Source organism: Suncus etruscus, chromosome 4 (assembly GCF_024139225.1).
Source record: "Suncus etruscus isolate mSunEtr1 chromosome 4, mSunEtr1.pri.cur, whole genome shotgun sequence".
In the NCBI taxonomy this organism is placed as follows: domain Eukaryota; kingdom Metazoa; phylum Chordata; class Mammalia; order Eulipotyphla; family Soricidae; genus Suncus; species Suncus etruscus.
This window is the reverse complement of record NC_064851.1, coordinates 5,487,636-5,502,139: the sequence shown is the minus strand read 5'-3', so window position 1 is coordinate 5,502,139 and position 14,504 is coordinate 5,487,636. Positions and strand designations below refer to the sequence as shown.

General features: G+C 55.8%; 2 protein-coding genes across 2 annotated transcripts; one reads left to right on the top strand and one right to left on the bottom strand.

Moving 5' to 3' along the window:
• The first annotated feature begins 447 nt into the window (after positions 1 to 447).
• On the top strand, positions 448 to 4,716 carry LGALS2 (galectin 2). The gene is made up of 5 exons (XM_049772465.1): positions 448 to 521; positions 2,398 to 2,449; positions 2,569 to 2,651; positions 4,251 to 4,410; positions 4,501 to 4,716. Exons 1-5 carry the CDS (start codon positions 448 to 450, stop codon positions 4,648 to 4,650), a joined length of 519 nt encoding a protein of 172 aa, XP_049628422.1. The 3' UTR covers positions 4,651 to 4,716.
• A 575-nt stretch (positions 4,717 to 5,291) lies between these two features.
• On the bottom strand, positions 5,292 to 14,172 carry CDC42EP1 (CDC42 effector protein 1). The gene is made up of 3 exons (XM_049771662.1): positions 14,085 to 14,172; positions 8,094 to 8,751; positions 5,292 to 6,289 (listed from the first exon to the last, which is right to left on the bottom strand). The coding sequence occupies exons 2-3, from the start codon at positions 8,557 to 8,559 to the stop codon at positions 5,697 to 5,699; spliced, it is 1,059 nt and encodes a 352-aa protein (XP_049627619.1). The 5' UTR covers positions 8,560 to 8,751; positions 14,085 to 14,172; the 3' UTR covers positions 5,292 to 5,696.
• Positions 14,173 to 14,504: the final 332 nt, after the last annotated feature.

The window sequence follows — 14,504 nt, the reverse complement described above, 5'->3', positions numbered from 1 at the left end:
GGTCTGAGGGAAGTGACAGCCCTCACTGAGCTGGGGCTGGGAACCTTTATGTGGGGCCCTCAGCCCCTTACCCTGGCTCAGGTTCCTTCTCACGCTGTCTGGGCAGGCTGAGGTGTGGCTCGAGATACAGGGTATCCACGGTTCTGGAGGACAATCCCAGGAATAACCCCTATTTGCCTTCTCTAACTTTGGGGGCCTTCATGGCTGATCACAGCAGCACCCCAACACCACTGCTGCCTTCCCATATTCTTGACAGGCAGGACTCAGAGCTCCCTGAACTTGAGCCACCTCACGTACATTTTTGAAGGTCCCTATTCCCAGGGGCACACACATTCTGGCTTTTGGGGAGATGCGATTCAAGCCAGGCAGGGTCAGGCAGGAGGGGAAGGTGTGGGGGCCTCCCCCATCTGTCCCTTATCTGCCAGGGAGTGTGTCTGCAGCCCGAACATGCCCCCACTTTCTCCTCATGGTCTTCCAGCCTCTGTCAGTGTAGCCGGCCTTACTCATTGTGGGGATGGAGGGTGAGTGGACACAGCTGCCCCAGGTCCCGCAGCCAGCTGTGAGGGGACCTGGGTTGCACCCTGTCCTGCTGCCTCCCCTCCTCTCTGGGCCTCAGACTCACTGCAGAAGGGGACAGAGAACCCCAGGCTGAGAGCAGAGCACCTGACCCACTTTCCTCACATCCCACCTAGGACTTCCCTAATCCATGATGTGCACAGAAGCAAGGGGGCTGCAGGAGTTTGGAGAGGGTGAGGGGACGTCCCTACTGACTATCCCGGGGTCCAGGGCCATAGGCACTGCGAGGGGGGACAGGGAAACGAGCCTCCTGATGGATGGTGGCGTGCAAGTGTCTGTGCGCATGTTTTGTGTATATTTGCATGTGTGTGACTATGTGAGTATCCACGTGTGATAGGCATGCGTAAATGCATGTTTCTCTTATGCGCATGCTTGCAAGCTCAAGTATTTATGGTTGCACAAATACATGCGTTGTGTTGGCCTGCACATACACAAACATGCTTGCACGCATGTTTGTGGACATGTGATCTATGTTCTTGCATGTATCTATGTCCATGTTTGGAGGGAGCAGAACACACACAAGAAAACCACAAGAAGCTGGAGCATCTGAGTCTGGGTTTTTTTTTTTTGTTGTTGTTGTTTGTTTTGTTTTTGGGCCACAACTGATGACAACTCAGGGTTTACTCCTGGCTCTGCACTCAAAAATTGCTCTTGGGGGGCTGGGCGGTGGCGCTGGAGGTAAGGTGCCTGCCTTGCCTGCGCTAGCCTAGGACGGACCGCGGTTCGATCCCCCGGCGTCCCATATGGTCCCCCAAGAAGCCAGGAGCAACTTCTGAGCGCATAGCCAGGAGTAACCCCTGAGCGTCACAGGGTGTGGCCCAAAAACCAAAAAAAAAAAAAATTGCTCTTGGCTTGGGGGGATCATATGGGAAGCTGGGATCTAACCGAGGTCCATCCTGGGTCAGTTGCATGCAAGGAAATGCCCTACTGCTTTACCACTGCTCAGGCCCCTGCATCTGAGTCTTTTTGGAGAGTGCTCCTCCCCCTTTCTGGAGAATCTCTTCTCTGAGTCATGGGTTTATCTGTGGGTAAGAGGCCTGGGGAATCTCCATGGTCTGTCAAGCTGGAAGGAGACTGAGGCTGAGGCTCTGCAGGTTCCTGGGACTGGGTTAGTCATGGGAAGTAGAGACTGGTGGCAGGGATGGGGCTGGGTGGGGCTAGAATGGGATTCCAGGGGTCAGAGAAATAGCATGAACGTAGGGCATTTGCATTGCATGCAGAAGGATGGTGTTTCAAATTCCAGCATCCCATATGGTCCCCCGAGCCTGCCAGGAGCGATTTCTGAGCGTAGAGCCAGGAGTAACCCCTGAGTGCTGCCGGTGTGACCCCCCCAAAAAAAACCCAAATAAATAAATAAATAGAATGGGGTTCCAGCCCTGGCACTTTAGATAACCTTGGTGGTCTCCAGAACACAACTGGGAGTGGCCCAAATAGAAGGTGTAGATGTTGGGTTCTCATCTTTCCCCAAGGGAAATTGGATCTGGACTGTCCCTTTGAAATTATTATTATTTGGGGGTCTTTTTGGCCACACATGGTGGCACTCACTGCTTACTCCTGGCTCTGTGCTCAAAATTACTCCTGGTAGGCTCAGGGGACCATATGGGATGCTGGAACCAAACCCAGGTTGTCTGCGTGCATGGCAAACACCCTATCTGTTCAGAAATAATTTCTGAGCACTGCCAGGTGTGGGCCAAAAGAAGTCCCCTTGTTATTTGGGGGGCCTTCACCCCTAGAGCAACCTGTGGTCTGAGAGGTCAGTGGGACCATTATGTCCATTTCCCAGAAGGGCACATGAGTCTCCCTTAGCTGGTCTGTCTCCAGACACAGCTGCTCTCGGGAGTGGGTGGATAGTTCTTGGTTCTTGCTGCGTCCAGTCTGGTGCTCTCAGTAGTGGGTGACCCCAGATTAGTGGTGTTGGGGGGCAGCTGCATGGCATTAGAGCACAGGGATCCCAAATGTACTTTCCCCTGTGATGCTTTTCTTTGGGTGCAGGGGAAGGTGGAGGTCAAGAGCCTGGACATGAAGCCGGGGACCACCCTCAAACTCAAGGGCAGGATCGCAGACGACTGTGAGGGGTGAGTGACAGGGAGGTGGCGGTTTGGGGGTGTGTGTGTCCAGAATCAGCCAGAGGAGGAAAGTTCTGTCTCACTGGCTCCTCCACACCCCTACTGAAGCCCCTTCAGGCTTCACAGCTGGGGCTAGGTTTGGGGGCCACTCAGCATTGCAGTTGACCCCAAAGTCTTGATTTCATTATTTTGGGGGGGGGCACTTTGGCAGTGCTCAGGTCTTCCACCTGGCTCTGCCCTTAGGGATCACTTTTGGCAGGGCTGATTGGATCCTTTGGGCCCCGTGGGAGGAGTGAACATAGGTTAGTTCCTTGCAAGGCAAATAAATGTTTTACCCGATGTCCTATTGCTTCAGGCCCACAGCCTCAATTTTTTTGGTTTTGTTTTTTGGAGGGTGCTCACTCCTGGCTCTGCATTTAGGAATCACTCCTGGCAGGCTCAGGAGACCATATGGGATGCCGGGAGTCAAACTTGGGTCAGACCTGTGCAAAACAAATGCCCACCCGCTGTGCTATCACTTCAGCCCCAATATTTTCGTGGTTTTTTTCTCTTTTCAGCAGACACAGAAGAGGCAGGTGGGGGGAAGCCCAGCAGGTCTGTCCAGGAATCAGGTGTCTCTACTGAAAACTGACCCCCCCGGGGACCCAGCCCCCAAACCTTTCTCCCTCATTGAATACTAGTATTCACCTTTTACCTTCACACCTGAACAGGAACAGCCACCAGGGGACGCCAGGTACCTTTCCAGCACTATCTCCCTTGGGAGAGGTGTTTTCTTTAAGGCTGGAAAAGCAATTTCAGAGTTTTTCTTTCTTTTTTATTTTTATTTTTGTTTTTTTGGGCTACACCCAATGGCTTTCAGGAGTTATTCCTGGTTCTGTGCTCAGAAATCACTCCTGACAGGTTCGGGGAACCCAATGGGAAGCTGGGGATCAAACCTGGGTTGGATTGTGTTATCCTTCAGACTGGATTTTAGCATCTCTTATCTTGATCCCCTCTGGTTTGGAAAGAGACAGTGAGATGCAGGCTGGAGTGCAGAGGGTTAGAGGCATGAGAAAAGTCCCCCAGGTCTCCTATTTGGGTTTCTCAAGGGTGCAGAAATCTGGGGTTCTCCTTGATCAGAGCTGCCTGCAGGGGAGTATCCCATGACCAGATGTCCGAGGGTGTCTGTCATTCAGGATCCTGTGAAGATCCAGCCCAGAGGACCAACACCCCAGATCAATGCCTCAGGACAGTTTCACTTGGGGTTCTGGCCCAACTTCGCAAACCTCCAGCCAGCAAAGGACAGCAAATCTGTCCTTAGATCAGACACCACAATTGCCCACACTTTCTATGTCCAAACATGTCCCGTGGACAGACACACCTGGTGGCACTCAGGGCTTACTCCTGACAGGCTGGGGGGATATATGGGATGCTGGGGATTAAACCCAGATCAGGAGCATGCAAGGCAAAGACCCTTTGTGTTATCTATCTCTCTGGCCTCTTCAGACAACTTTTTTTTTTTTTGGAGATTCTCCTGGCCTTGGAGTCAACTCAGATCCCAGAATAGCACCTTTTTCTCAGGACGGCACTTGACCTTCAGCTGTTCCTTTCTTTCCCCTTGGCTTATAGTTTTGCGATTAACCTGGGCCAGTCGACAGATAAGCTGGACCTGCATTTCAACCCACGTTTTAACGAGAGTACCATCGTTTTCAACACCAAGGAGGGCGGCTACTGGGGGCAGGAGCAAAGGGACAGTCACTTGTGCTTCAACCGAGGGGACGAGGTTAAGGTGAGGCCCAGGGGTAGGAAAATGGGGAGCGGGGTCAGGGGAGGGGCTGGGCTGCCTTCCCATAGCTCCCCGAACTCCCTTTCTCCACAGATCTCTGTGACCTTCGAGAGTGATGAGTTCAAGGTCAAGCTGCCAGATGGCCACGAGCTGAGCTTCCCCAACAGGCTGGGTGCTTCCCACCTGAGCTACCTGAGTGTGGAGGGCGGGCTTAGCATCACCTCCATTAAGTCAGAAGAGTAAGCTCAGAGCCCAGCGGGATTGGGGGACAGCCTCCACCTCTCTTCCCTGTCTCCAAGTGAAGTTCAGAACCAAAGAAAGTTCTTTGGGGCTAGAGAGACAGGACAGCGAGGGAGGGGGGGCTTGCCTTTGCATGCAGCTGACTCAAGTTTGATCCCCGGCACCCCATAGGGTCCCCTGAGTCCTGCCAGGAGGGACCCCTGAGCACAGAGCCAGGAATGGTCCCTGAGCACCGCCGGAAGTGACCCCCAAACCAAAATAAACTAACAACAACAACAAAATGCCTTTACACAGTTTGGACGGGGTCAGTGTGGTTCAAGCACGTGAAAGCTCTCAATGGCTTCATACTCCTATAGCAAACGGGAGGGGAAACTGAGGCTCAGGGTCATAAGACTGCCCAGAGTGGGTGCTGAGAGATGGGCATGCTCCCAAACCCAGCTTAGCACCCGTGGGCTGCCTGAAAGGCTCCTTCGATCCCCGGAACTACAGATAAGGGCCACCACCTGGTTCTTATCTGGGGACATTCCCACCTGGTTACTCATTACCCCCTGCTTGGGTCACCTCCTCCTGGACACCCTGGGGATGGGGTGGGGCTTGGCTCCCCAAACTGGCCCTGGGGCCCTGTCAAACATGTCCCTGGACACTTTTTTTTTTTTAATCAAAAAGCCTTTTTTAATTCATAGCCACAGCTCCTCCTCAGAGACAGGAAGGGAGTCTCTGGGGACCCTGTGAGATCTCAAAACAGTATGGGGGTCTGGTGGGAAGATTGGGGCCTGGGGGGGGCACACAGTGGGGGCCCTGCTGGGAGACAGACAAAGGCGCAGTGTGGTTTGCTCCCTAACACCCCCCCAGTGAGGTCCCAACACAAAGACTGTTCTGTGCTCTTGGGTCCATAGCAAGGAGGGGTGGCAAGGAGTGGGGCCCCCACAGAGGCAATGAGTGGGGCGGGTCACCCTGCAGGGCCTCTGTGGCCGCCCAGAAACTTCTGGTCTCCCCGGTTTGTCCAGTGGAGTGGGGGCCAGGGCCCCAGGCTCTGTAGGCCCCAGCCCCTAAACCTTGACCTCGTCATCTTCTTCGTCAGCATCGGCAAATGCAAAGGAGCTGACCTGCACAGTGTGGGGTACGGCGAGGGGCCTGCTCTCTCTACTAGGTGACCCCCACTGTCTATTCAGGCTGTCCCAGGAGCCCCCAGGAGCTCGGGCCGGGCCTGCTCCCGACTCCCGTGCAGTGGCCAGTTCCAGGGCTGGTCCTCGGCCTGCTCCCCCATGCCTGCCGGGGGTACCCCCTCCATCAGCAGGAACTTTTGGGCCTTCTCCACCCCCGGCCTGGGCCCTGACCCCAGGGGCCACTGGCCCCGGCCCGGAGCTGACCCCATTGAGGCAGCGACCTCGAGCGGCGGGCCTGGTGGCTGGGGTCGGTGGGCAGGCGGCGGGGGCCGGGTCGGATGCAGGGGTGTCGGCAGCAGGGGCTCCGGAGAGGCTCATGACCCCCAGCAGCTCACTGAGCAGAGATGGGCCAAGGTCGAGGTCTAGGCGGAAGGACTGGAGTGAGTCGGAGCGACGCAGCGTGGGGGGCTCGGAGGACTCCCGGGTTTGGTCCTGGCGAGGGAGGCGCGAGATGGTGCAGAAGCCTGAGTCCAGGCCTGTGGGAGCCAAAGGGGGGGACACAAGGGCAGAGCTGAGACCCTGTAGCCTGGTGGGAGGCAGCGACTGGAGCAAGCCCAGCTTCCCTGTAAGAGGGTCCCCTGCTGTGATGCAGGCTCAGGGGACCAAGGCCAGTGGGAGGGGGCCCGGGGCCCAGCCATCACCCACCCAGCATCTCCCAGCACAGACAGCTGAGTCCACGGGACCAGATCTGCAGGGTAGGGAGCAGATAGTAAAGGGCGGCAGAGGCCCCTCAGGCTCCTGTACCAGGGTTGGGGCAGGAAGAAAATTTTTGTTTGTTTGGTGTTTTGGTTTTGGGGTCACACCTGGCGGTACTCAGGGGTTACTCCTGGCTCTGAGCTCAACAATCACTCCTGGTAGGCTTGGGGGACATATGGGATGCCGAGAATCAAACCCAAGTCCTTCTAGGGCCAACCGAGTGCAAGGCAAATGCCCTACTATGTATCACTCGGGCCCCCGTTTTTTTTTTTTTCTCCTCCCAAATTGATCAAGTTTCAGGAAGTCGTGCAACAACAGCACAACAATAGTTCCTGTGTCCTGAGCCATGTACTGTGTGCTGTGTGCTCATCTGATCTGTGACTCTCAGCCATGACCCTCTGAGATGCAGAGCAGGGGTAAAGCTACACAGGCTGGGAGGGGGGTCCTTTGACACCTCTAGGAGGGCTGCTGGGCTGGGGGGGCAATGGGGTTGTCCAGCATTTGGGGGACATATGAGGGTCTATAAGTTAGGGGCAGAGAGAGACAATTCAAATTCTCTTTCCTGCTTCGTACACGGCTGAGCCACGATTGATCCCTGACATCCAGTATGGTCCCCTGAGGACTGAGTGGTTCCTGAGTGCAGAGCTGAAAGTGAGTCCCAAGTATTGCTGGATGTGGCCCCAAAACAAGAGAGGAAGGAAGGAAAGAGGGAGGGAGGGAAGGAAGGAATGAAGAAAAGGAAAGAGAAAGAGGGAAAGGAAGAGAGGAAGAGAAGAGGGGGAAGAAAAAAGAAATCGGGGGTTGAGTGATAACACGGGAGGGTGTTAGCCTTGCATGTGACCAGCCTGGGTTCAGTCCCTGGCATCTCATGGTCCTTGAGCACCATCAGGAATGACCCCCAAGCACAGAGCCAGAAGTAATCCCTGATCACTGCCAGGTATGGTCCCCTCCCCCACAAAAAAGCAAAAGAGAAAGAGAGGAAGGGAGGGCAAGAAAAAAAGAATAAGAGAAAGAAAGAGAAAGAAAGAGAGAAAGAAAAGAAAGATAAAGGAAGAAAAAAGGAGTGGCCAGAAAGATAGCATGGAGGCAAAGTGTTTGCCTTGCATGCAGAAGGACAGTGGTTCAAATCCCGGCATCCCATATGGTCCCCTCAGCCTGCCAGGAGCGATTTCTGAGCGTAGAGTCAGGAGTAACCCCTGAGTGGCGTTGGGAGTGACCCAAAAACCAAAAAAAAAAAAAAAAAAAAAAAGGAAAAGAGAAAGAAAGGAAGAAAGAAAAAGGAAGGGAGGAAAAAAGGGAAGGAAGAGGGAAGAAAGGAAGGAAAGGAAAGAAGAGAAAGAAAGTGAAGAAAGGAAGGAAGAAGAAAAGAAAGAACATGAAACCCCCAATATATTCTCTCTCCTGCCTTTCCTGGGTTTGGGGAACCTGGTGAGTCCGTGTCTCTCTGCAGATGGCCAAGGATGGCTCAGGGTTCGTGTCCAACCCCCTGAGCTGCCCTGCGGTGTAGACCAACCAACAGACCAACCGGCCACCAGTTCAGCAGGCTGGCTGCACCCCATCCCATGCCCCATGCCCGGGCCTCACCATAGCCCGAGTGGCCGTCGGTGGAGTCGCTGGGGCTGGAGTCGTAGGCCAGTGGGGCCCCCACGAAGCTGTCGTAGGTCGCCTGGTTGAGCTGCGGCAGGGACACGGCGTTCTTGATGATGGGGGACACGGCAGGTGGCGCGGGTGAGGGTGTGGGGGGCGAGGCCACTCGACCCCGACGGGGTGGCACCCCGGCCCGTCGCACCTGCTGCAGCTTGCGCACCAAGAAGCTGCGGGGTGCGCGGTGGGCACCGTCTGGCCCCCCGTGGTTGCTGAGGAAGGACGTGTCCCCAAAGACGTCCCCACCACGACCCACGTGCATGGTGTGGCGAAAGTCACCGAGTGGGGGGCTGATCATATCTGCTGTGAGGCGCCGTTTGCCTTGCGAGCTGGACACCCAGCTCACTGGTGACAACTTGCCCAGGCTCATGACGGGGGCTCTGGGGGCCCCTTGAGGGCCCGGCATCAGCTCCTGAGGGTCACAGTGGCCGGGCCATGGGCCCAAAGGCGACGAGTGGAGCAACACCCAGAGGCTTAGGCTTTGAAGGGTCCATGGCGCACCCCTCACTGGGGGCCTGTCCCACGTTGCCGGTGCCCAGAGCACAGGAGGTCTCAGGGGTGTCTCTGATGTGAGCAGCTCACTCTGGAGGGTGCAGATCTGTGTGGGAGAGAGAGAGAGAAGGGGATCCAGATGATGCCAGTTGGAAAGGAAACCCAATTGCAGGGGTGAAGGGACTCCCTCTCACACAGAGGCCTGAGTCCCTTCTGCTGTCCCACTTCACGTGCAACAGTGTCCATGGGCTCCCCAGGGCCACAAAAGTGGGGGACCCACCCACCCCGCAAACACCCCAGTCTTGCCCTATCTCTGCATCAAGAACCAAGGGAAGGAAAAGAGAGAATTGCTTAAAAGACAAACAAGACCAGAGCAGGGAGGGTGTTTGCCTTGCATGCAGCCGATCTGGGTTCGATCTCTGGCTTCCCATGGGGTCCACCGAGTCTGCCAAGAGTGATTCATGAGTGCAGAGCCAGGAGTAGCCCCTGAGCATTGCCAGGTGTGGCCCCCAAACAAAATAACAACAACCAGGGGCCAGAGAGATAACACAGCTGTCGGGCGTTTGCCTTGATAGCAGCAGATTTAGGACCGACAGTGATTCAAATCCCCCGACATCCCACATGGTCCCCCGTGCCTGCCAGGATCGGTTTCTGAGCACAGAGCCAGGAGGAACCCCTGAACGCTGCTGAGTGTGGCCCAAAAACCAAAAACCCACAAAAATCAAACTCCTCCTCCAATAGACAAATAAAATTAAGTGAAAAAAAAAATCAAACAAGAGCTCAAGAGATAGAACAGGATTAGGAGCCAGAGAGATAGCACAGCGGTAGGGCGTTTGCCTTGCAAGCGGCTGACCCAGGACCGACGTTGGTTTGAATCCCAGCATCCCATATGGTTTCCCGAGCCTGCCAGGAGTGATTTCTGAGTGCAGAGTCAGGAGTATCCCCTGAGCGCCATCAGGTGTGGCCTCAAAAACAAATAAGTAAATAAATAAATAAATAAATAAATGTAAAAAATAAAAAAATAACAGGGTTAAAGTAATTAATTATTTGGAACAGAGTCAATCTGGGTTAAACTCCCAGAACTGCATAGCAGAGAAATCTGAGTGGAGAGCCAGGAGTAAGCACTGGGCACTGAGCACTGAACCAGGAGTAAACTCTGAGCACTTCCAAGTGAGAAAAACAAAAGCCAACCTATTTAAACAAAACAAAGCCCACGCTGAGAATCGGGGGCCAAACAATCCGGATCAGACCGTGTTGGACCAGGAACCAGGACAGAAGATCCTGAATCAATCTGGGGCTCTGTCCTCCATAGGGGTGATAGGAAATCCAGCCCTCTGGAACGCCAGTGACTGCTTGGGAAAGGAGGCGCCTGGCCTAAAGCCACACACAGGGGATGGTGACAATGGGTCCCCCCCCCAAAACCCTGGGACACCACACCACACTCCCTGCTGCTGGGGACAGAGGTGAGTCCCTCTCCTGCCATGGGGAGTCTTTTTCCCCAGAGTGAGGCCCCTTTCTTTCCACTTCCAGGGTCCTGTCTGGCCAAAGGACCCAGCAGCATGCCAGGCGCTTTCGTGGGACAACCCTCCTGGAGGCCAGTCTGAACCCACCTCTTCTCACCCTCATGCTCCCCCATAACCTAGCTCCCACCCTCTCCAGGTCCCTTCCAGAAATTTAGGCAGATCTAGGGAAAGGTCCTGTCTCCTTTCTTCCGTCCCTCTCTCTCTCCCTGCACCAGCCTCCCCTGGCCTTGCCAGGAGCCAATCAGTTCAGCTCCAGTCACCAAACACCTGGGTGCCAACCTCCCAGGCCATGCCCCATCCTGCCACCTTGCAAGGGGCAGGCTGGCGTTCGAAGCTTCCTGGCACTGCTTGAGAACACCAGGCTCTAATATCTCCACCTGCCCAGCATCTTCTCATGTTTCAAAACACACACACAAAAACCCAAAACTAATTTTTGCTCCCCCCACCACCTCGACCAAGTGTCAAGAATCTCAATCCTGGCCTTTGAGTGGTATTTGAAATTCAAAATAGGTCCAAATGACCAAGCTACACACAAAGACTGAGGACAAAGGGGGGTTTGTTTCCCCAGAACCTTCTTCATTCCCATCCCTTCCCACCAGCTGACTTTTCCTAGCCTGACCCCCCCCCCCACAGGGTGCGGTTCTGAATCATCCCTTTTGCCCTGACACCCCCAGGACGGCTAGGCTCAGCTTAGCTAGACTGAAGGAGTCCTGGCCACCCCAGTGTTTGCTGGAGTCATCAAGCTCCATCCTCTGACGTCACCTCTCCCTCCCCAAGCCCCGAAGGCCCAAGGCTGAGCTCATCATGAAGACATGTGACCCGAACACGGTGGGGCCAGGCTCCCAGGCTGGGCTGGAGCACTGGAGCAGGCGAGTCTTGGGTGGAGTTCACAGAGAAACGTGAGGTCAAGGGAAGGGGTCATGTCCCTGTCCTCTCTACCCCTCTTCCCAACTCCCGCTGTCTTTTACTATTATTATTTTTATTATTATTATTATTATTATTTTTTATTTTTTTGGTTTTGGGCCACACCCGGTGTTGCTCAGGGGTTACTCCTGGCTGTCTGCTCAGAAATAGCTCCTGGCAGGCACGGGGGACCATATGGGACACCGGGATTCGAACCAAGCACCTTAGGTCCTGGATCGGCTGCTTGCAAGGCAAACACTGCTGTGCTATCTCTCCGGGCCCTAACTATTATTATTATTTTTTTATTTTTTTATTTTTTTTGGCTTTTGGGCCACACCCAGCAGGGCTCAAGGGTTACTCCTGGCTCTGAGCTTCTAAATTGCTCCTGGCAGACTTGGGGGACCATATGGGATGCTGGGGATTGAACCTGGGTCCATCCTAGGTTGTCTGTGTGCAAGGCAAACACCTTATCTCTGTGCTATCCCCTGATTACTATTATTACTTTTTTTTTTTTTTTTTTTTTTTACTATTTTGGCCACTTCTGTTGTAGGAGCAATCCTGGGAGTGGGGGTGAGATGATGGATCTGGAACTCAGGATGCCTGCCTGCCAAGTCTTCGCTCCTCCACACCTGGGGCAGAAGGCAACTGCCTACAGCCATTTAGACTTGAGACCCAACTTATTTCCTCGCCCACCCCCCAAATACTCTAGGCACTTCAGAAAGGTGCCCACTCCCTGAGCTCCAGAAGAGATACAAGGTACTCAGGGTGAGGGAAAAACAGTGCTCCCGACTGGGGTCCCAATCTTCCTCGACCTCAAAAGCTGCCCCCCCATTGTAAGAGCAGAAAGGGGTGTAATTATACCCCCAGGTCCTTGGGCAGAGAAGCCCCCCACTCAGACCCATCTTCCTTTCCTAACACCTGCCAGCCAGGGGTGCTGTTTGGCAGTTCTAAGCAGTGCCCACAAGTTTCATTGTTTTCCTGTTTGGGGGCCACACCTGGCGGTGCTCAGGGCTGACTCCTGGCTCTGCACTCATGGGCCACTTCTAGCAGTGCTGGGGCACCCTATGGAATGCCGGGGATAGGACCCAGGTAGGCCACTTGCAAGGCAAGGGCCTTAACCGCTGTGCTAGTGCTTGGGCCTCTCCACAGATTCCTTTTTACAGGTGATAAATCGGGGTTCAGGAAGGGGATTGTCTTAGCCACAGAGCCTATAGAAGTAAGTTGGCCTGAGAAATCTCTCCAAGTTCCAGGATTCTACCAACATCCCTCTAAGAGGCCAGGCCAGGAAGGGGTAAAGCTGGGATGGAATGAGAGGGCTGGAGGCAGAAGCAGCTCCTCGGGGTGGACCCAGAGCTCGACAGGGAGTTCTGTTGACTTAAGCGGGAAGATCACCCCCTGCCACCCGCGCTGGGTTAGGCTTACCCAACGGTGCCAGTGACCTTAAGTGCAAGCCATGGGAGGGAGGAAGGCGGGCAGGGGCGCTCCCAGGTCCCATCGGTAGGCGTCGCTGGGGAAGCGCCTCTGTGCCTGGGGTCAGGAGTGAGCTGGGGTGTGAAGGCTGGGGTTGTGTATGACAGCTAGGGGGTGGCCGGGATAGGGGGGCACGCCTGGCTGAGCTTGGGCGTGTGGTCCTAAAGAATTTTTGGCTGCACTCGGAGAGGGTCTCACCAGACATGGGGGTGTGGGGAGGGAAATCTGTGCGACTGACACAGGGTCTGTTACAGCAAGGAGGATTTTGGCCTGGTACCCCGATGATCAAACACACACACACACACACACACACACACACACACACACACACACACACACACACACACACACACACACACACACACCTCACACACACACACACACACACACACCTCACACATCTTCAAATAAGAATATGAGGTTAACTTCCTCCAGGGTTGCTTTCTCAAGACATTGGGGGAAACTGAGACCAGGAAAATCGCCTTGTTCAGTCCAGGGTACTGGCAGGGGGACCAGCCTCAGCGACTGGGTTTCTGGATTTCCGGAGCCTGCAGGGCAGGAGGAGGTGGGAGGAGGGAAATTCCTCTCGGGCCACCCCAAGTTAGAGCTGAATCAGCCCTTGGTGTGCCCGGCCCGGTGGCTTTAGGGAGGGGGGGGTCCCATTTCCAGCTCTGGGCTCTGCACTCGGGTCACCGGTCCTCGGGGAAGATAGTGGCCAACCCCTGCCCTTCCCTCCCCCCCTCTGGGCCTCAGTTTCCCCAGTCTCAAAATGGGTTTCAAACTCAGAGACGGGACTGTCTTGAGCATCTTTAGGACAGGGAGGGAGGGTCGGGCCTGGGGTCTGGTCTAGGCTGGAGTGGGGGGGGGGCAACCTGGCAAACTGGAGTGTACAGAGCTTGGGGGGGTCTTGGGTGTGGGGGGGTCTTGGGGAAAGAAAGGGGGGTGGCCATCCGGGATGACTTCATCTGCCGGCCAAGCTGGAATGCGCGGTCGGTCAGGGAGGGGAGAGGAGTGGAGGGGGGCAGGGTGCCTGGACCAGCTCCTCCTCAGTCCCCCACATCCCCGCCCCACTTCCCGCTCTCCCAGAGCCCGCCTTTCCCACAATCGCCCCTTCCCTTCCTCCCTTCCCTTCCCTTCCCTTGCCTTCCCAAAGCAGGAAGGGGCCCAGACAGGCCTTGCTGGGCCCCCTCAACTTGTCCATGGACCAGGGGGTCCCCCACATCCCAATTCTTTGCGCGTGGGAGCACCCACTGACCCACTCACCCCCCAATTCTGCAACCCGTCATCAACGTCAACTCTTCCAAAGGAACCGAAAATTTGGAGCCTACCCCAACTTGCTCCAGGCCTGCCTGGTGGCACCAGGCGCACCTTGGAGTGGCCCAGGGCCCATGCCCGTTCCTCGTGCCAGCCTGCGTGAGCCCCATATGCTGCCTGATCTTCGCAGGCATGAGTTCCCCCTAACCCTCCGGCCTATATTTTTACCCACCCTGGGCCTGGGACCCCCCCTCCCTGAGGGTCCAAGGGCCCGGCTGGCTGTCATTACCTTCTTTTGAAGCTCCCTGGCCCCCCGGGGTGCAGGGCAGCCGTGGCGTCTATGCACTGCCAGCCCGGGCGAGTCGCTGGGCCGGTCTGCGCCTCCCTGGCCCCGGGCTCAGCGGGCTGGTTCCCCGGCAGGGGCGGGGTGTGGGTGCCTCCCGCCTCCCGCCTGTCCCCTCCCGTCCACGGGCGGGGCCGGGACCCCTCCCGCCCCTCTCCAGCACCCTTCCCGGCACATCCCCCCTCCTCTGTCCTTGGCCAAGCTGGCCACGGAGTCGGGGTGGGGGGGACAGTGTCCCCCAAGAGGCCTTGGGGGGGGTCTCCAGGCTCTTATCTTATTCAGGATTCTTGGCTGCTGGAAGGGGAATTCTGAGAAGCAGGAGGGCAGAGGATCTGGTTCTAGTAAAGGGGGGTGCCCACTGGCTTC